At 41.6% G+C, this 22,461-nt stretch overlaps 1 protein-coding gene across 2 annotated transcripts; it reads left to right on the top strand.

Moving 5' to 3' along the window:
- Nucleotides 1-436: 436 nt before the first annotated feature.
- On the top strand, nucleotides 437-21,612 carry tmod1 (tropomodulin 1). 2 transcript variants are annotated; one of them, XM_086120459.1, is made up of 13 exons: nucleotides 437-729; nucleotides 3,388-3,416; nucleotides 3,506-3,593; nucleotides 4,142-4,276; nucleotides 8,812-8,968; nucleotides 10,005-10,121; nucleotides 11,707-11,796; nucleotides 13,822-13,952; nucleotides 14,080-14,187; nucleotides 14,523-14,666; nucleotides 15,504-15,648; nucleotides 16,716-16,815; nucleotides 19,226-21,612. In XM_086120459.1, the coding sequence occupies exons 3-13, from the start codon at nucleotides 3,531-3,533 to the stop codon at nucleotides 19,242-19,244; spliced, it is 1,209 nt and encodes a 402-aa protein (XP_085976585.1). In that variant the 5' UTR covers nucleotides 437-729; nucleotides 3,388-3,416; nucleotides 3,506-3,530; the 3' UTR covers nucleotides 19,245-21,612. The 2 variants fall into 2 exon arrangements, with proteins under 2 accessions (XP_085976585.1, XP_085976586.1); XM_086120460.1 differs by lacking the exon at nucleotides 16,716-16,815 and having other exon boundaries at nucleotides 438-729.
- Nucleotides 21,613-22,461: the final 849 nt, after the last annotated feature.

The raw sequence follows: 22,461 nt of genomic DNA, 5'->3' as shown, positions 1-22,461 counted from the left end.
TCCTAATTTAAAAAAAAAAACGTTTTGGAGGGAAAGATGAAACGGATTAATGGCACGTCCATTCATTTCAATGGGGAAAGATGATTTGAGATGTGTTTGGGTGGTTGTAGAATGAATTCAACGTGCACCTCTATGCATTGGTGTGGTTTGCAAATCGGCAAATTGAATGTTTGTGAGTTGCCCGCCAGATAGTTTTCCAATGTATAGCCTACACTTGTTTTTTCAGATAAGTATTTAGAATATCTATGACTTTGCACAATATTAACAGTAACTTTGACTTTTCTACCGCGTATGAACGGAACTGGCTCGTAAACCGCGCGGTCCCTGGAAATGAGGAATTATGAGCGAGAGCGTCATCGCAGGAGTGACAGTGCAGTCTGCTTGGGGGTCGGTGGGCGTGACTTATGATGGGAGGAGGCCCTCTCGGCTTTGCCCTTTGCGGGAGATGACTTCGACTAGAGCCTCCTCAAACGCCCAATTGGAACCTAATGTCGAGGGAGGCAACTTTCTGAGTCCGCTCCATTCTGCACCAATTCTCGGTGTTCGTGACCGCGGAGCATGGACGGTGTCGCGTCGACGGGACTTGCGTTCCATCCCCGCTTCGTGTAGCCGTTGAGGGGCAGCCCGCATCGCCTGTCCACGCCGCTCTGAGGGAACCATATCTGGTCAAAGTATTCGGTGCTGCTGTCACCCAGCCGGACGGTCCGGCTATAAATAGCGCTGCTGGAGGTACGTAAATACATGCAAAATAAGAGTGATGCTTGTGGAAGACTTCACTTGAGTAAAGTTAGGACAGAGGCTAATGAACTGTGTAAATTAATACACATTGCAATCTGTGGTTCTCTTCAATTTGAAATCGTGTCTTTGGGGGCCCCTCGTCAAGACGAAATTGTGACTGACGTCTGACAATCTTACTTTGGCTTAATAGACTGCGCCAATCCTCATTTTGTCTCCCACTACACCCTACCAAATCAATGCACCTACAAAAACACACTAGAGTTGTTCTTACTCAAGTGTTGAGTCGACCAGTATAAACGCCTTGCATAATTAGGATCAGTCAACAAGTGCTGTGAGATGCAACAGTTGTCTGATGGCATGTTGGCCTACATAATCGTGTCTGCACAACATTCTAGAGATGTATGACCTTTGCGACATGCAAGGTCGGACTTTTCGTCTCCCTTTGGATTCATCTGTTGTGATTCATCTGTGCACATGCAAAAAGTATTGTTAAAATTAGAGAAAGTTTCACAATTTTCCTATTAAAAGGTTATCTCTAACACAAAATCATAAAAAGTGATTTTCAAAATAATATACACTATTTATATTTTTACCATCTTTTCTACAAGTCAGTACAAAAAGAAGTTAACTGCTGTATAATAAAGCTAGAATAAAGTAAAATTACTCACCCGTCACAACTTGCATAATGACGCTGTAGTGTTCATGTTATGCTAGTGTAGTACTCATACACGACTGAGCAGTCAGACCATTTCCGATATTGCAGAAACCTATTTTGCCTTAACGATATTTGATCCTGAAAATATTGCGTTTCTATGACTAGCAAATGTGTTTTAATGTGAAATGTGCCCATTGTGATGTCCTTTATCATTCTTTAAATACAGAAGATAGAATGTGCGCCCTTGAAATGTTCCATGGTAGCGATGAAATGCACAAAACTTCAACATCAACAACAAAATGTTCCCCATCTGCTCACATATACGGTACCCGCGCGTGAGGCTGATGTTTTTAATGATGCTGACGTCATGTGCTGTGACACTCTGAAGACACTGAGCAGGATTCGTCTGCTGAGCAGTTTTACAACAAGTCCTGCTGCTCGCTCTGTTTTTATTCATTGATTTATTAACTGCAAAGAGTTTTTGGCTTCTCATATGATATCTTTACAGGCCAATGTTTTGTAGTTTATAAACATGAGGTTTATTTTTAAACATGAAATCTTTTTACACTGTGCAATAACACGAATGCACACCACAACACTGACAGAACATACTGTAGATCGTTTTACCGATCATCAGTGGTATCTATGGCTGATGACCGATTCTTCAATTTGTCCATGAGAAAGTGAATTTGTGTATTGTACCCCTATTTGCATCATAGCGTATTTGTTGTTGCATTGTCGACGCGGCCCAGTTTCAACGCAAAAGTCTTTGGATGACTATTTTTCGCAATTTCAGCTTTAGCTGTTATGTCCTGTTCCCCCCAGTGTCATCCCAACTAAGCAGAAACTTTGGGAAAGTTGCGTAGATACAGGACCGGCTCTGTTTGCTATCTGCAGAGCAGGTCAGCTTCTTCCATAGCATTATTTGGATTTCAGCCCCATTCTTCATCTTTGCTTTTCAAAACTTGTCTCATCATGGATGGTGCTTCGAGAAAGCTGAGTAAAACAACCTTCCCACCTTTCAGCATGATCTACAGTCATAATCAAATAGAACCTATTCAGTGCGGCGTTATCGAGCATGTTTATAATTTTTTTGGTCAGATTAGGTTTGGACATTAGATATTGGCCTCAATGAAGTTATTTTTACTCCTGTTATCTAGAGCTTTGCTTCTCAACTCTTGTCACGTGGGGACCCGCATTTTCTCATCGGAGCTTAGCCTCGACCCACTTTAATAGATGTTAAGAACAATGAAGGAATCATGCTGTTTGAAAAGAACATACAGTATGTGTCATATTTTAAGTAAGGTACGCATGCTTCGAGTATATGTTCAAAGTGCCTTTCTGTAGGAACTGAAGGAACTGTTGATGATAAGAAATGTTAGCATGGACATCAGTAAAAATGAAATGTCATTCGTCTGTACCGTCGTGATCTGAGGAACCCCTGCAAATGTTTACTAACTGTCCTCGACCCACCGGAAATTGCTCTGTGACCCACTTTTGGGTTCCGACACACAAGTTGAGAATCACTGATCTAGAGAGTCCTTACCAACATATTCATTGGTGTGAAACGCTGAGGCCACCCACAGCAAGCAGTCCAGAGAAGAAAAGACAAAAAATAAAAAATAAAACCAAACGATTTACCGTACTGCTGATAGGTTAGCAACAGAATATGCTATGAGAGGGGAACCCCCCGCCCCATTATTTATGGTGTCGTCTGTTTGGAGAGAGACTTGAAAGTCATTATAAACATGATCACTATATTTTTATGCCCTTCTGCCGATGCAAAATGACTAATGCCGACAAATATGAGTCTCCTTATCAGCTTCTTGTTCATGTAAACTCAGCAGCCTGTTAGTGATTGAAATTTCAAAATGTGTTTTGACGGAGAGAGCTGATTAGATCCAACATGTAACCCAAACACTGGTAAAATGAAAGAACAGAACGACCTTGACAGCAAATCCTAAACTCTTTGTACTCTTTTTGCCTCTCTGTAGGTCGATATTGTTTCGACTTGCTGCAAAAGGTAACGATTAGTTCATTTCACATACTGCATGACTTCTGAGTCATAAACTCAGTGCACTTTGATTCCAAATGGTTTGTTTCCATCCATAGCTATTATCTTCAGCCTTCACAACGGATGTGGAGTTGGCCCAGCTGCTCATCTGGCATTTGTATTTCTCATTCGAAGGCCTTTACTGAGGTAAGATAACAGCGCCCCTCCCTCGGCTCCCTTTTCTTCATTCTTCTGCACTCTAAATCAGACATTACTGACTAATCAACTTTAAGATTAAAATATATAAATCTGTAAAACTGCATTGTCCACGCTCAAAATGTTAAACTTTCCCACAACTTTTGAAGTGTGTTTTGGATTCCCATTCATTGTTTTGGGAAATAAAACAATTCAGAGGCTTTTGTTTTTTTCGAAGAAGAAAACCTAAGAGGCACCATCCACCTATCCATCGGTCCATTTGTCCAGTGTCTTCTCACGTTTGCCACTTGTTGTGAGTTGGGATTTGTGAAGCAAACGATGCTCCGCAAAGAACGCTGACAAAATTGCCACTGTCATACCCACAAGTCAGGCACATTCTCCAAATGTCACAACAAATTTGCCATTGAATTACTGCTCTGTAGCAAATGTAAAAGATACATTGGAAAGAAAGAACAACACATTTCTGGACTGAAGCAGCAAGAGGTTTAATGAAATGGCCCAGGTGAATGTCAATGTGACATCGGTGTTCATTTTCGCAGAAGTGTGGCATCATGTCGGTGCTGAGAAAGGAGATGGAGAAGTACAGAGACATCGACGAGGACGAGCTGCTCATGAACCTCTCCGAGGAGGAGCTGCGACGGTTAGAAGATGAACTGGAGGAGCTGGACCCCGACGTGAGTTTACTTTCCGCCAGCGCGCCGCTGGTGTCACCGCAGAGTTATGGAGTCACGCGGGGCCGGAATGCTGTGGAGCACGCTGACTTAACATATTAGCGTCACCTACAGCTCTGTTACTGTGATTGCTCATAGTGTTTAAGATGTTGTCGTGTGCCGCCCGTGGGCCCATTAGTTATATTGTTAGTGAGATGTGCTCAGCGGCGTGCTGGGGATTAATAGAGGCAATACGGCAGCCCTCAAACCCCCATAAGCATGTGTTGTAATTCAATCGAACAGACAAAAGTACAGTGAACCCTTGTTTAGTGTGGCAGCAGGGGGAAAAAAAACAACAACTTTGAAATGATTTTACACGTACACTATGAAGACACCCTTTTCACCCTCGTTCCGCTCACTGTCACACCTAACACAAAACAAACGAAAACTAAACCTTGCATCTTTCACGCACCCTGTAACTTGATAACATGACAAGCTGTCCACTGTAGTAACCGCTATCCCTGAAAGGGTTAAACAACAAAATGTTCACCCAAAACCGTCATCTAACCTACACAACTATTCACAGGTATGTTGATGACGATATCAAACCTTCTTAGATGATGTTCGAGTCAACCTAACTGTAATTGTAGAGCAGTTTTGAAACAACCTTCGCTAAATAGAAAGAGTTGTACATGGAGTAAAAATTTGACGTGCAAAAACAAAGACAGTTCATCCAAACGACAATTAATCCAATGAATAAATGACGAGTCTCAAAAGCCGCAGAGTAAAAATGTGCTTTGAAGCGAGTTTTTATAAATACTCAATCAAAAATGTATAATTCAAAACCCTACACAGGCGAACAGAATTTAGTATCATTTTCCAGTCATTCTAACCCTTGAAAAAGCCACAACTAAGCATGCAGTCAAATATTTTCTCTGCTCAGTGGATATTATGGTAAAATAAATATGGCACTTTACTTTCGCTAAATTACTTGCTACATCTCTTCCAGTTGACCTCACAGATGCCTGACGTGTTGAGGCGCAACGCGGTACCACGATGAATGTGCATTGTGCCGACCTCTAAATATGGACTCGCCTGTTTGCGAGAAACCAGGGGTGCCCAAGTCCCGTCCTCGAGAGCCGCTATCCAGCCTGTTTTACATGTTTCCCTCCTCTGAAAACACCCGAGTCAAATGATCAGCTCATCAGCAAGCTTTTCAGCAGCCTGATGCCATCCTGATCATTTGAATCAGTGATCTTGTACACGTAAAACAGGCTAGATAGGGCCTCTCGAGGACCACACTTTCCCCAATCCCCTGCAAAAAAACATAAATAGAAGACTGGATAAAAATACTGAGGCTGTAAAAAATGATGCATGAGATAGCGGGTTCACTGCAATACATCACAAATTTACTGCAATGTTTGACAGGAACTTTTAGTTGAAACAAAAAACATGTTCAGATGTATCATGAATTATCACCACAGATTTTTTTGCTCTTGCCCACAAATAAGCAAGAAAGTAATGCATACACTTGCAACCCAAACAATTGAAATAGTCTAAACTAAGATTTATAATATATATGTTATTATTCAGCAAGACCAACACAGTGCACTGCAGCGCTTTTGACCACTGGCCGACTTCACTCATGATGTCAGTGGTGCTGCACAAATTGCTTCCATTGAACTAGAAAGGAGGGGAGCAAATTGCACCGGTGGTTTGCATGCCTGCCTCACAGTTCTGAGCGTACACGTGGGTTTTCTCCTGGTACTCCAGCCTCCTTCTCCCACATTCCATAAACCTGCAAATTCGCTTCACTAAAGACTCCAAATCAACGTGAATGTGCGGTACAACTGATACATGTCCGACGTCCAAGTTGCAATCTTTGGTGGGTTCAATGCAGCTTGTGGCATAAGATAAGATAAGATAAGATATCCTTTTATTTGTCCCACACTGGGGAAATTTACATACTTTATGTCATGCACTCCGTGATACATCATGAGTCAAAGAGGTAACAGCAGCTGTGATCGTCTCCTCAATCCCAAAAGCGGGTAAGAGGTGGCTGACTGTGAGGCTCTCATTCGTCGTGCATGTGCGCGCGTTTGTGTGTCACACAAGACCCATGCCAGCACTGTCTGGCCCAGAGGGACTTTCTGACGCAAACGTAGAGAGTCAGAGTGTGCGCGCGTACTTTTTTTTTTTTGGCCGCCTCTTTACGAGCAGAGCCCATTACAGAACAGTAAAGTGCCCTTTTACTCTGAAAAGCACTGCAGCCTTCCCAGCAGATCTCCTACGTCTATTCCTGAAAGACATTGCCAAGTTATTTTAGAGTTCGACCAACTCTACAGGCAAATATACTGGATAATGCGATCTAACAATTGTCTATAATGTCTTATGAGTGCAGCCTGGATCTGTTATTCATTTGTTTGTTTTTTTGTTTTTAACTCATGAGTTTGCACAATGGTGAAAAGCTCTCTCTTCAAAAAGCCGCGCTATCTATTTGCTTGAATTTTAACCCGATTTTTGATAAAATTAATAAATTGACTTCAGGGTTTTCATGCTGAGGAAATAATCTAAAGTTAAACTGTGGACATCATCAACCTTTTACTGACCGTTAAGAATGCTCCACACCAAAAATAAATAAAAACAAAATAAATGCGTTCACTGAGCAGATGATTTGATGACATCTTGCATGATGATGGATTGCTACTTGAGCCAAAGTCTACTACAACATTTGAGACGTTTGACTGGCCGCACTAGTTTTTGTCTTCGAAAATTATTTAATGTTGAATGCACGCCTTGTATTGCACCAAGTATAAATAATACCTGTAAGTGTCGGACAGGGGTATCAAACTCATTTTTGGCGCGGGCTACATTTTATTTACCGTTTCACTTGGAGGGCCGTTATGACTGAAACCGTGTAAAGAAGTCAAGAATTATTGTTGATTCAACTATTGTTTAAGTTACTATCATGAGGGTTTTGGCAAAACAAGAAAATGCTTAGAATATATCTCTTATTTATTCCACATGACAATTTAAAATTTGGTATACATTTAAGAAAGGATCATGGAAGTTGACATGTTTGAGCTGCTTTCGAGGGCCATATAAAATGACATGGCAGGCCAGATCTGGCCCCCGGGCCTCGGGTTTGACACCTGTGGTGTAGGAAGTATATAGACGAACATGTACAGTTGGTCATAACACAATAGCTTCAATCTTCTGGGAAGATTTTCAAGATATTGGGTGTGTGGGAATTTTTGATGACAGCCTCTGAGTCTTGCGAATGAGTTTTGGGGTCAGCTAAGAAGAGCAAGTGCCACTCAATCCTGAGTCCCTCCGACCAGTGGCTCCTGTGTGCATGCTTACCAGATGAGGTACTGCGGTGCCATGTTAAAGTGAAAACGGAGAAGGAAGTCGCAGTCGGACTGGGGAAGAGAGCACAACTGAGTCTCTCACTGTTAAAAATAACACAGTGGAGCGGAGCTGAATGTAAGAGACGTGCTCTCTGTGATGTAACTGTGAGATGAGAAGCCTGGAGGAGTCACCTTTCCTCTCAATGCTGCCGTATGCTGTGCAGAATATATTTTGAAGCCCCGGTGATTTTGTTCACTATTGTCATCTTTGTGCTTTTGAGTAAGTACAGAGGGAGGCCGACGGCAGCTTTGAAAAGGCTGGATGAGTCATGAGAAGAGAGCGAGTGAGGCCACGGTGCGTTGAGAGCAAAAGATAAGATATGAGGCTATAAGCAGAGCTTGTAAGAGCTTGATTTTAAATGGGTCTTTAGGTTAAAAATAACGTGGGGCGCAGCAAAGCTGTGGGAAATTTCTCAGCCTGCCCTTGTGTGCGAGTATACTGAATAAAATCACCGTACAGGACATTAGGTAACCCCTAGCGTAATCCAATTCAAGACAAAAAGATCGTTCCAGAAATAATAAAGCTTGTGTTTCGATTGAGAAAAGAGACTCTTTTTTCCCAATAGATTTATTATTGTTGAGATGTTTTTATGATATTCCCTGCGTTGTTTTTTTTTTTTTTTTTTTTGCTTCTTGCCTCTCATGTGTGGAAAGTAAGATATGGGAGCCATCGCTCATTTTGATACAGTGTACTTGTACACCGATGCAGATAACACACTGCACTTTTAGAGTAGATTAATAACTCTCATATACAGTGTCGTGTCAATCAAACGAACAGCGCTTTCAAGGGCAAATTCTCATGATATTCTTGCACTGCATTTCAATCTCCAGTTATGGCATCCAGTTGTGTAGTGTACGGTACTGTAGTGATGTAGGATCGACTGGTACCAGGTTAGAATTTTTAAATCCTTTTCAATCCAAAAATGTATCAATCGTCTAATATAATCACAAGTGTGTCAAATCACTTACAGCTCTCAAGTGTAAACACTGTTCAAGCAATCAGATGAATCTAGACAGTAATAAACTTGATCACCCGTAAAGAATAAAGAATGTCGTGTTATAACCAAATGGACTCAAAAATAAATATGGCCCCACTTCCCAATGGAGGGTACCAATGTTTTGAATGATGTACATTCCATCGTTGACTAGAATGCACTGTTGCCTGCCGGGATGCGTCAGAAAGACCAGACGAAGAAAGCGCCCACGGGAACGTTCCAGAGAGATGACCTGCTGGCTCACCTGGAGAAACAAGCCAAAGAGCATCCAGACAGGGAAGACCTGGTGCCCTTCACTGGGGAAAAGAGAGGTAAGCCTGCAACATTGTCATCGATTTTTGGGTTAATTCCTCACGTACTAAACGCAATGTCTCTGACTGTGTCTGAAATCAAAAGCCCATCTCGCAAAGGGTCCATGATTAGAAGGGTAATGCGTAGTAGAGAGGTGCCACACAAAACTCTAGAAAGTCAGCCTCACCATGAGGTTTCTGTGACACTGTCTACAAAAAAAATTATTAGATTTGTAAACATCTCCAACAAGCAAAAAAAAACCCCATCAAGTCCGTGGGCTGTTGCGAAGGCCTTGGACTTACCGAGTGCCTCCTCCTTTCTGTTCATCCATCCATCCACCTTTTTGCACCACTGAAGTCTATGAAACCATCTAAATTGTTTTTCGGCTGCCAGTGTTTACAAGGCAGTCCAAACATGAGGTGACAGAGGCTGTACGCGCGACAGAGCCGAGTGTGACGTTAGACGGAGCGGGTTGCGAACGCACACCCGCGCGCACAAATGTCTTTACACTTACTAAGTGTCAACAACATGAAGTCAGATCATGTGGAAGGAAGCTCACAAGGCTCGGCTCTGATATAAGAGCTGCTCATACATCATGGATATTTTTAATAGTCGGAGTCTGTGCTGAGTATTTGATGGACGGCTTTTCAGTCCGTGAGGCCAAGACACAGTCAGGTTCATATTTTTCTTGTTTTACATCAGAGTTAATATTAACACTTGGCCTCTTCATGCATTCACTTGAGGTAAACACAACTGACAAGCTGTGAAACATTCGAGTGCACCCCGGACTGGTCACTTGTCAATCACAAGGCACATGTAGAAAAATGACCATTCACAAGTACAACTTTAGGAGATGTAGTATAACCTCTGACATAAATTCCTCAATGGTCACCGTCATTGTTCATCCTCATGTGGCGATTCTAAAATTGTGGTTGCCGCGCACTTCCTCTCACATTCCAATCATATGCAATTGAGGTTAAATCGTCAAAACTGTAATGTCCATAGGTGCAAAATGAGGGTAAGTGGTGGATGTATAAACATGCTTTCATTTTGTAGGGAAGGCCTTTGTGCCGAAAAAGATGGTGGACCCCATTATGGAGAATGTGACCTTGGAGCCTGAGCTCGAAGAAGCGCTCGCCAGCGCTACTGATGCTGAACTTTGTGATATTGCAGGTAACAAGTTTCCTTTACTTCCCGTCAACACAATGGCGCCGTAGACTGGATATATTCTCGCACACTGTATTTGTTTTCCCTCACACCTCTCATTAAACGCCAGTTTTCCAAATGCTATTGAATTCAAGTTGTTTCACTAATCAGTGTAAACCTCAACCCGACCCCCCCATCCTTGGATCTTCATCTTGTCTTCAAGCTAACTCCTTTGCTTCCCCCCCCTTAGTGTTCCCTCCATCACCCCACCACCCTTCCTCTTCATCACCCCCTCACTTCCTCCACCTCTGCTGGATCACTGTTAGCTGGGCACCATACAGGGTATCTGCAGTTTGGGCGCATGTGTTGGCATGAAACGAACAGAGATGCTGCTCAGGCTCTGCGCAGACTACTGTGATTGATTTACATGCCCGCTAACCTCAATGAACGCATGCTATTTACGACAATGGAAGTTTATTGGGGTGGCGTGGCTCAGTGGTAGCGTGCTCGTTTTCCAACCCAGAGGTTGGCGGTAGAGTGGTAGTTTCCCAACCCAGAGGTTGGTGGTTTGATCCCCGGCCATTGCAGTCATGTCTAAGTGCCCTCGAGCAAGATACTGAACCCCTCAGTTGCTCCTGATTCTGCGTCATCAATAGGTGAATGAGGTAACAGCGCGAAGTGCTTTGAGTACCTGAGGTAGAAAGGCACTATGCAAGTGACAATCCATGTTGCCAGTATTTGTTTTACTGCCAACGTCCCCATCAGTTTGAATCAGGTTTTTCGACATGCTTGTGCCTATCATATTACAGTGATCCCTCGCTACTTTGCGGTTCGTTTATCGCGGGTTCAGTGCATCGCGGATTTTTTCAAACATATTAAAAAAAAAAGGTTTTTTTTTTAAACATACAGTATACATGGAGTACAGTACTGTATATGTTGCTCTATGTGACTCGCTGTTGTTTTGCAGCTTCTCGCGGACCGTTTGCGGACTTAAAAAAAACCTCTTTTTTTTTTACCCGTTTATGTTAATTGGACACTACTTCGCGGATTTTCGTTTATCGCGGGTGGTTTTGATCCCCGTTAACCGCGATAAACGAGGGATTACTGTACTTCATAATGTAACCAACATTTTTACAGTCCCCGTGACATTAAATTGTAGCTCAGTGGTATTATACAATGGTGCACAGAAATGATTTCGGTTCCAAGTCGTTCCTAGAAATGTAGCTGGAAATGACGCTTAATACACATTTATTTTAGATATCTCACCACATTTTTCTTATTCAAAGCAGCTTGGACAAAACTTAGTTGGCCAATCTACCCATTCACGTATGATTATTATTATTATTATTTGACTTCACATTATATATCAACCAACTGCTCGAGGTTAAGATCAGCATGGGTTGTGTCATACTGTTTGTCGTGTAAATGATAAAAAATACAGTACCAGCCCATCCATGTGACTCACTTGTAACTATGCATGCCTCTTATACAATATCTGTCTCTTTCCATCCTCTTTTTGCATGGTGGTCAGATGAGCAGCCGAAACACATTTTGTACCTGCTCGCTATGCGTTGATGACCTCCATTTTGTCTATGGCCCTTTCCTTTCACAGCCATCCTGGGCATGCACACCCTGATGAGTAATCAGCAATATTATGAAGCTCTGGCAAGCAGCACCATAGTCAACAAGCAAGGCCTTAACAGTATGTAACAAACACCTACACGGGATTTCATCTGTTTCGCCAAACAAAATGACATATTTGGGTAAAATGTGTAGTTTGAACGATGTAAACTCTTTTCAATTAAATTACTCTCGGTCCTAGAGAACTGTTGAAGCAAATTCGCTTGGATCTCTGGCATATGAAATAAGCTCATGGCAACAAATTTTTGGAGAGAGGGGGGCATACATAATGAATTTTCTATGGACATAGTAAACTTTTTTCCACTCAAGGAGAACTGCGGATGCCTCTGGAGCACCACATTTGCTTTTCTGTAAATACTACATTCCAACTTGTTTATTTTCTGATTTTACATCCTATTTGAAATACCACAGTTATACTGTTGTAGTTGCATTTTTCACCTCAGTTTGCTATATTTCACGCATTCATCAACTTGACAATTGTGGGAAACTCTACTTTGACCAAGAATATTGCAGAATGCTATGCTTGGTTTGGCACATGCTGGACATAATATACAAGACGGATCATAATTGTGTATGCACATGCTTGGATCCCTGTACCTACTGTCAAATGTGATTGCTTTGATGCCATTCCCATGCTGCTCTGTTTGTTAATTATTATGATAGTTTGTGATTTGTTAGTCAGCAATAATTCAATTTTTTAGATGTATATTTCAAGGCACCATGGTAGTTGTGTGGTTCGCACGTCGGCCTCGCAGTGCAGAAGTGCAGGGTTCGATCCCAGGCCCCGGCCTTCCTGTGTGGAGTTTGCATGTATTCCCAGTGCCTGCGTGGGTTTTCTATTGTTACACTCCGGTTATTTACCACATTCCAAAAACATGCGTGGTAGGTAAATTGAACACTCTAAATCAGAGGCGGGCAAACTACGGCCCGCGGGCCGAATCCGGCCCGTTGGTCTTTTTAATCCGGCCCGCCGAAGGTCGGTCTACAATTAAGGTTCGATGTGAATGATTGCATTCATTTCAATTGGACTTGTAATGACAGGCATTTCACCGCCAGGTGGCGCATTGACTTGAAGTTGCAGAACACAGGGAGGGGGGGGCGGGATCTTTTCGACCACCTAGGACCTCTGTATCGCTCTACTTCTACTGGTCTGATCGCAACCCATCTGCAGAAATGCACAGGCTAAAATAGGTCATCAACAACACTGTTGTCATTTTAAAAAAGTATATTAATACAGTACGTTCATGCTTTTGTTCTGTTGATGTTTGATATGGACTGTCAACAAATGCAGTTGTTTTTTTTAATGTACCATAGCTCGTGCTGACCTGGCCCTTCTGTCAAATTTTAAAAGTCAATGCGGCCCCCGAGCCAAAAAGTTTGCCCACCCCTGCTCTAAATCATAGGTGTCAAACTCAGGCCCTGAAGGGCCGCTGTCCTGCAGGTTTTCCAAGTCTCCCTGTTGCAACACACCTGATTCAAATGAACAGATCATCAGCAAGCTCTGCGCAAGCCTGGCATTGAACCTGTTCATTTGAATCAGGTGTGTTGCAACAGGGAGACTTGGAAAACACGCAGGACAGCGGCCCTCCAGGACCTGAGTTTGACACCTATGCTCTAAATTGTCCCTAGGTGTGACCATGAGTGTGAATGTTTGTCTATGTGTGCCCTACGATTGGCTGGCAACCAGTTCAGGGTGTACCCGGTAAATGGCCCGAAGATAGTTGGAGCCTAGCCCAGCCCGTGACCCTCGTGAGGATAAGCGGATTAGAAAATGGATGGTTGGATATATCTCTGTTCATTTGGAATCTGGCTTCAGTTACTCGTCGAAAAAAAAATCAGCGATTTCAGTTGTCGGCATATGCAATATTCGTGCGTGCGTTTCTTTTTTATGCCCTAAGATGCCACAAGATGGTGCCAAAGCCCGGCGGAAGGAAAAGTAGGAATTGTTGTTAATGAAGTACATGCTTGCGTGACACAGCTCAGCTTTTAATGTCTTTCACGTATCTTTGTTGTCTCTGTTATTGGCATTTCAGCTCATTGTGTTCCAGGACTTCCTGACTGTGTAGTAACTGTAAGTGTGTGGCAGGTGTGATCCAGTCCACCCAGTACAAACCAGTTCCGGATGAGGAGCCCAATTCCACTGATGTGGAGGACACTCTCATAAGGATGAAAAGGAATGACCCTGAGCTTGTGGAGGTCAACCTCAACAACATCAAGGTAGCAAAGTGTCTCTGTGTCTGCGTGGTCATTGACAGTGTTTTAGGACACATTTATTTCATGATACTAATCTGTTCGCTGTTATGTTCCCATGTGGTGCTGCTTTCTTTTTTTCTTTTTCTTTTAGAACATTCCCATCCCGACTTTAAAGGCGTACGCTCAGGCTCTGATAGAGAACACGGCGGTGGAGAGGTTGAGTATCGTTGGAACCAGAAGCAATGACCCTGTAGCATTTGTAAGTTTATAACATTTTGCTTTTTTTCCCCCTTTGAAATACTATATGCTTCACCTATTTCATTCATATGGGAGTGTAAGGAAAAAAATAGGTTAAGTCGGCGCTGAAAAGTATAGCTCTTCTTTTATTAACACCCCTTGTGGGGGCTGTCCCATCTTTTGGCGTAAGTGTTACTATACCCACACAAAACCTTATAAAAAGCAAAAACAGAGTCACGGGGTTCATGTTTTGATGCTCGCACGATATGTTGACTTTTGGAATCTAGAGGGGCAGGGTACGGTGTGTATGTTGCCAAAGAAAAGAACAAAATGACAATTATTCTTGTTTGTTGTCAGGCCCTGGCGGAGATGCTCAAGGTTAACACGACACTGAAGAGCCTGAACGTTGAGTCGAACTTTATAACAGGGACTGGAATCCTCGCCCTCATTGAGTCACTGCAGTACAACACCACATTACTGGAGCTCAAGATTGACAATCAGGTGCTGAACAGAACTGTGCCACGTACTGTACATCATTGAAAAAAGCAGTTCGGATTGAATGTTTATCCAAACATACGTATCGAGAAAAAACACGGAAAATAAAATACATGATACTCACCCTATTTGCTGATTTTTAAATATATTAATTTGTGCAGATCACAACAGACATGTTTTGGTCGTCTAACTTGGCTGGAACGTTTGCTCTGACCAACCAGTCGGAGGACAAAAAGTATTGTGGGGCAGCTAGCTGGCCTTCTGAGGTTTTATTTGAAATCCGAACGGTTAAAGCTAATAAAGTTCAAATCATCTAGGAAGAGATACCAAGTGTACCCAATTCCGCATATTTTGTTACCGGCAGTGGCCGTAGGTTCCGCTTTTACGGATCGTGGAAAATGTTACTGAAAGGATATTTGGCACACTTAATTCACAATATATCTTGAGCTGCAAATTAAAAATGTTTACCGGACAACATAACCCTCCATTGTTTATATTTTAATTTTGATATGTGGGCTATGATGGGCTGCACTAATGTGTGTCCAAGACGTTATGAGAACAACAGTTGCTTTTCTATTATGTCCTCCTTTTTCCTCACTGTTCAGGCATGACTAATCGATTTATGCTGCATTAAACCTGGATTGATTGGTCATGCCTGAATTGTAGTATATTTTTATCCTTTAACATTAGCGGTGGTGTGTTGGCTAGTATATACCACTAAAATGATTTTCGTCACTTACTACAAGCCAGCAGTGTTCCTTGACCGTTATTTTGAATCTGCTCGTTAAATCCAAGTATGCCATACAGTTGCTTGAACAAATGATATCGACTTTTCATCTTCAGAGCCAGCCATTAGGCAATAAGGTGGAGATGGAGATCGCAAGCATGTTGGAGAAAAACACCACATTGCTGAAGTTCGGCTACCATTTCACCCAGCAGGGCCCACGTCTCCGAGGCTCCAACGCCATGATGAACAACAATGACCTTGGTAGGAAATTCACAAATGCATTCATAGGAACGCGTGCACATCAGTATAGTAGATGGCCACAACCATAAAATTCCCTGTGTCTAATCTAATGAGATCTTATACAATTGTTTCCCAAATGAGTCAAAATACCCATCCACAGTAATTCAAAGCGACTGGACAGTGTTCTGCGACAAAGTACGTATGTATCGAACTAAACACACTTCCTTTGTGATAGGAGTAACTATGCCCAGTTTTGGTGACACAGAGGACTTTGTAGTCTTTGTACTTCATTATGGTTGATATAGTTTGACATTTATTTTTGCGAGTGGTGTTTTAATATTTTGACATAAGGTCATCCCGATCGCACGTTACAAAACCTGATTTGTCAACCTTGTACAGTAATGCTTGACATTTTGTGACACACCGCTTATTGTCAAAAGGCTGTCCAGGTGTACCGAATGTTGCGGCTCACACCAGAACGGAGCGGTTGTGATCCATGAATGCGACATCACCACTCAGAAATTCACGAATAAGCCCTTGTTTTGAGTGACGCCGGTGGTTATACAAAGACTCAGTACAATTGTGCATTTGGCAGAGTTAGCAGTTCCATTTCGTCAAAGCTGCCACTTTATCTGCACTTAATCTTCCCACTTTTTACTTTGATCAGATGCTTAACAGTTGAATCAGAGTGATGTCATCGCCCGCTACACTTAGTGCGCCCTGAAAGTGGAGGCAAACCAAAACAAAAGCTTTTTAAATGACGACATCAACACCAAAAAAAAAAAAACTAAAACGCATGAGGGACTAGTTACTTCAGTGCCCATGTGGACTTTCAGTAAATGATGAATTTGATAGGATTTTGTCAGTCACCGCAGAGATCTTAATGATCAGAACACTGGTCGCAGTGATATAATAAACCGTAATGTCTCTTCAGGGTTGACAATATCATTCAAAAAGTTGATTAAGCCGTCAACATGAATCATCAACCTTCAGCAGGATTATGATGCAATCGTCAATGCTGCCTCTACATGCGACCACAAGGTTCATATTTCTGGACGTAACTTTTTCCTCCTCCTCTCGTTTTGAAGCCCGGGTTGTCAGGTCAGAGTCTGATGGTTCCTTTACTCTCACTTTGTCTGTCCCGGAGCTGGAACGGGTCTTTGGGAAAAAGTTCAAGTCAAAGACTAAGTAAACACGTGTGGTCCTTCATTCTTGCTTTTTCTTCTGACGCTAGCTTCTACTTTTGTTCCAAAACCCTGGAACTGCCGCCACCTGCTTTCAAAGCCTCAGTTTATTCTCTTCAGGTCTTTTCAGCACTTTCACACTTGAGCTCTTTTCGGCTGTCCTCGAGTCCCCTGTTGCTTTACTTCGGCCCCAACTATTATCAAAAAATACTCAATTATGATCTTCAGTAAGATGTTCATTTAATTTTGAACAAAAGTTGAAACCTGTGTCCGAAAGGGGATGTCCAGTCGAAAATATTCTTTACAATATGTTCTGTGCGAAGCCACGATTCTAAACACGGTATTCTGATTAATATTGGCTTTGTGGAATATGAATCAAGCAGTCAAATCCATCCATTTTTTCCCCATCTCTTACTTTTTTCATTGTTACACTGAAGGATGTTTCATGATCCACAATTAAATGAATAACTAAATGGAAATTGACGATGCTAATCACAAAGTACCACTGGCAAATGATCAGAAACAATTACCGTATTTTCCGCACTATAAGGCGCACCTAAAAGCATTCCATTTCCTCAAAAGCTGAGAGCGCGCTCTATAATCCGATGCGCCTTATATATGGAGTTACAGTCTCTTTATATTCCCCATTGAGTTGTTTCCCTGTTAGTGTCCCTATGCCTTCTAGTTGTGATTATTAGCAGGAACCAATCGTAACGTAAAAGGGTTCTACCTGACACTAATTGACATGTGCATTCGCCAACACACACTCCAACAGACAACTACTTTGTGAGCTCTGCACAGCCATTATGAAACGAGGATAATACCAAAACCATCCTTAACTACTGACTGAACGAAGGAAGAAGGAGACAAGCAAGACTTGGAAGGATATTTAGCCCCTTGTGGATGTGAGCCCACAAGGTTTGTGTGCCTATTTGTTGAATTGTCTTCATAACTTGTGTCTTTCATTTATTGTTTTGTAATGCCATTTGGATGTGTGCCAAGGAATAAACCCTGTATTTTTATGGGCTTGGTGTTGTATTTTATGCTGCATCCTGATGGAGCTACTTATGGATCAATATTCAGATTTCTTGGACGTAGTATTTTAAATGTTCTCTAAAGCGCGTGGTTACAGCTGCAGCAGTTGTCAAGGCTCTATATAAATAAAGCTATATTGTATTGTATTCCTTTTGCGTAGCTCCATCTAGTGAATGCTAACATGACCACAGCCACTATTGTAGCTTCTGTTCTATGCGCTAATATATGAAAACAGTTTTAAAATAGGCCACTTATTGAAGGTGCGCCTGATACTCCGGAGTGCCTTATAGTGCGGAAAATACGGTACTCAGATGTCCCCATTAATGTGTGCCCTCATCTCCTGTGTTTGTTTTCAATTACAGTTTAGAAAACAGAAAGAGAGGAACCATCAAAAGGGACGAAAACCCATCTTTGATGCACAAAAATCCGAATGGTCGCACTAAAAGATCAATTACAGCCATTGAACGATCAACGACAACTGGAAAAAAATAGTGTCATAAAAACTTCAATCCGTTGCATCCTGCCTGGACACTGCATTGTCGACAGTGACAGTTAAAACCAATAAATTAATAACATGAAAACACTAAATACAACACAACACAAACAATGCCGAGTCATCTCGAACAATGCTTTCTCTCACCGTCGACCACTTGTACTGGTGCTAAACATTGACCAGATTTGGGCAGCAAAAGAAATGGGCTTTTTACCGCACAGCTCCCTTTGTTTCTTTTTCTCTTCACATCGTTGCTTAAACTTGAAGTCAATGGCTCGGAGCAGATTTCTTTATTTTCTCTTCCTTGATTTCAACTTTCTTTTCACACCACTCATGCTGTACTTTAGAGTGAAGAGATGTGACTACAGGGTTCTTATTGATGCTTTTCATGACTTGATTTGGGACAAAGTATTAAAACATGTTTCGAAAATCTGTATTTTCCTCTCCCCTTTGCTGTAATAGGAGGAAACAGAAAGTGGTTTGCTTTTAGCAGCAGTTCCCAAATTTCTCCTAGCCTGCACTCCTTAAAAAGACATTTGAATTTGAAAAAGAATTACATACATTTCAGAGACAAATCTAAAAAAAATGTGAGCATGAATAATTAATTAATGAACAACCCCACAACCCCTCGAGAGATTATCTCAGACCCACTGCAGGTTGGGAAGCCATGTTTTATCGCATCTATGATTCGAGCATCACTGTATGAATGTAGTGGGCATGCTCGAAAAGTAATTTTGACCTGGAAAGAAGCTTTTGAACCCTGTAAGAGCAAAGATCGCATACACTTAGGTGCCTCTGCTCTCTCTCTCTCTCTCGCTTTTTCTCTCACTGTCCATTTTTTCTGGTGTTGTTCCTGTCTTTTCACATGTCATCTCTCCATCCGCAGTAAGAAAGAGAAGGCTTGAAGGAGGACCCATCCTCCCCAAGTGTCGGACAAATGTGTAAGGAGCACCCCCCCCTGCCTCCCATCCCCCAGCCACCCGTTTTTGCCTCTTTCGAAAGCCCGCCTCGTCCCCCTGTGTGACCTCCAGTCGACCTCAAAGAGTTCGACGGCCTCTCCGGATGACCTCGCACATCATCTCTGACATGCAAGCGCAATTCAGGGTTCCGAGAAAACTCTTTTTGGACTTTTTAAAATGTAGATCGTTAAGGGATACACATGGTGTGATTAACAGTGTCCACCAGAACATCCAGTGCATGTAAAAAAAGAAATATTTGATCTTTGAATGTTTATGTGCTGGGATGTTTGAGTTGTGCAAGCTAGTAACCATGCAGCAACTATAGTGCCTTGACTTTTTGTGACTGTTTTCTGAATGATGGCTTCACGGCCTCTTTTGGGAATCCCTGTTTCTACTGTTGTGTTGCATTTATTTTTATTGTGTGAATGCTGATTATTAATGATACTAATAATATCCATGCATTGTAAATGACTTGTTTGGACATTGGTGCGCACGCCTTCTTCTTCAATCAGTATTACAGGGTAGTTCAATCCCAGCAACAAGCATCAAACACTCAAAACGTAGAAATCGCAATCGATGCGTAAAATGTTCCATGTTCACCTGGTCGTGAATATGTCATCTGATTTTGTTTTAATTATTATTATTATTAGAATTCAACAAACAGAGTGTGATAAATTTTTCTGTCATACTCCAAGACAAAGTGGAACCTCCAAAGTCGAACATCCCACTAGTGGTTTAATTTAGAGTTCAGACAATCCGTTTGAATAAAAATATGCTGCTTCAAAAAAGGCGGAATGGGTGGATAGTTTCTACCTCGCATTTGAAACATTCTGAGTGGAAATCTTGGCTCAGGGTGGGTTTATATGCTTGTGTGACCACTCTAAATTGACCCTAAGTGTGAATGTGAGTCTGTTTGTCTCTCTGCGTGTACCTTGTTGGAGACCAGATCAGCTCTGACAGGCTCCAGCTCACCGATAAACTCGCTCCACAAGTTAGACCAACCAGCTTTTAGCTGGTCTAATGTGTAGTCTACCTTCTTTGACTAAATTGTCAATTACATTGACTAAATAATTTTAGATGAGAATTTTGCAAATGCCACATTGGCTAATGACGAGCACGAATAAACAAATGGCACATGGTGTCAGTATCCCTGCGTCAGCACCTCTCTGCCTTCTCCATCATGTGCCTGCCAGGAGTCTTCAAAAGCCGAGTCATTTTAATTTATTTTTTTCTTACAGTGGTCAGTTTCTTGCTGTATTTGTATGACAGTTGTGAACGTTAATGTGCTATCCGGTCTGGTTGATAAGCTTCTAAGGCGATGATAGTTTCACCATTGAACAAATGCTCAGTTATCTTATATGCTTTTGAAGAAAAAAAACCCCACTAACGTTTAGTGCAACAAGCCAATTAAGACCCACAGAATGGATTGCGTTCTACTTTGGAGGTTCACATAGTATCAACACTGATGATGTCATAAACCATCTGAGAATCTTTCACTTGGATTGTTTTGTGGATGATGTACACTTAGATTGCATGTTTACGTTATCCATGATTTACATGAAAGCCTTTAAGCTGGGACTTCTTTCTACCTTACATATATGACAGAGCACAGACTTTCAGACACTCATCCAGGTCCTGTTTGTTGTTGTTGTTTAATGATGTTGAAACTTGTGGTTTAAAATGAGATGTCTGGCAGATGATCACAGGCACATACGAACTTCTAAAACCAACTTAGGAGTGTTTAGCTTGAAGACAAAATTGCCTGTAGCACAAACATGAAATTCTGATCAGGCAGATACATTTAATTGAGGTAAAGTTTAAATAGATAAAGTTCAAACAAGCTTTGAAGCAGATGCAGATGAGGTTTTAATTGGACCCTTTGGACATTTTAAGTGTGTCACTGCATTGATCCCGGTTTGATCCTCAAATGTTCTTTTCACCAAACATTGTCTTTGATTACTAACTAGATACCACCAGCACTCGCTACAATGTGGAGCATTTGGCAGCATTTACAGTGTACTAGGACGAGAAAGCAAATGCAGCTGCTGTCTAGTGAGGGTCAAGAACAAATAGCTTGCTTGCTGAAATTTAATTTAAATATTTATTGTAGTTTATAGGATCTGGAGAAATGGGCAGCTGATGTCATTTACAACAAATGTTAATTAAGGATGTAAACATTTGACATCGAGTGACACTTGCGGCCTTGTGTGTCCACTTGTCTCCATCTTATTTAGATTGGTGTTTGATTTAGAGTATTTGTTAGCTAGTTCACATTTTGGTGTGGATGGTGAAATAAATGTGCCTTGAAATTAAACTGAGCACCATGTCGTTATTTGGTTGGGATAGAGTTCAGGCGTAATCATGTCAAACGGTACTGGGAAGCAATGACATCTTGTGGCATTATTTATTACTTCAAACGCCATGTAGAACAGTTCTACTGGACTGCAATTCCATTTGCCCGAAACGTGATTTAACATGAGTGCCATGTAAAAATATATATTTTTTGGACAGCCGCGACAGTCCTAATACATACAGAAGTGTATTGCATCCTCTTTTGGGGGGGGGGGGGGGGGGGGCTTTTTTTTCTATGTTATGTTTTTATTTCTTATGTCATATTTTTTCTGTTCTTTTCATCTGTTTTTCAGAATTTCTTTCTGTTTTCAGAATAGTATATGTTTGTCTTTTTCGGAATTTCTTTTCCTGTTTATAGGAATTATATTTTTTTGTTTTTTGGGAAAAAAAATTCCCCCTGAGGATACACATTCATTCGTATATTGAGAGAGTGAGAGCTCATAAGCGAACTCCTCTTAAAAAAAACTGTTTTTTCCCCAAGTGAATGCAATATCCTTCCACAAATAACTTGCAAGTAATGATTTTTAAAAATACAGTAAAATAATAATAATAATGTTTAACAATATGATTTTTCAGACCGATGTCAGAGAGCAATTACATATCAATATAATCAAATGCAATAACAATCATTCTTTTGTATGTTACTATTGCTGTGATTCAAATTTGTTATTCAAACCCCTTGACCTGGAAACTGACGCAGCCAAATAGAAGCTGGCCATCAGTGGCTTTATGTTTGTTCAAAAAGTGCCTGAAAGCGAACTGTTTACATAACGGTTAGCTTTGGGTTTGTTGATCTGTTTGGCACCAACAA

This window comes from Hippocampus guttulatus, chromosome 9 (assembly GCF_054856545.1).
Source record: "Hippocampus guttulatus isolate MCC_2025c chromosome 9, RoL_Hgut_1.0, whole genome shotgun sequence".
In the NCBI taxonomy this organism is placed as follows: Eukaryota; Metazoa; Chordata; class Actinopteri; order Syngnathiformes; family Syngnathidae; genus Hippocampus; species Hippocampus guttulatus.
Note: the sequence above shows the minus strand (reverse complement) of the source record. Positions and strands in the feature narration are given on the sequence as shown.

What these genes read in the sequence shown, in the direction of transcription:
- tmod1 (XM_086120459.1), top strand. Translation starts at nt 3,531, where the DNA reads ATGTGGAGTTGGCCCAGCTGCTCATCTGGCATTTGTATTTCTCATTCG. An exon ending in TGGAGGAGCTGGACCCCGAC is followed by an intron (nt 4,277 to 8,811) that starts GTGAGTTTACTT and finishes ATCGTTGACTAG; the next exon opens with AATGCACTGTTGCCTGCCGG. An exon ending in CTTCACTGGGGAAAAGAGAG is followed by an intron (nt 8,969 to 10,004) that starts GTAAGCCTGCAA and finishes TTCATTTTGTAG; the next exon opens with GGAAGGCCTTTGTGCCGAAA.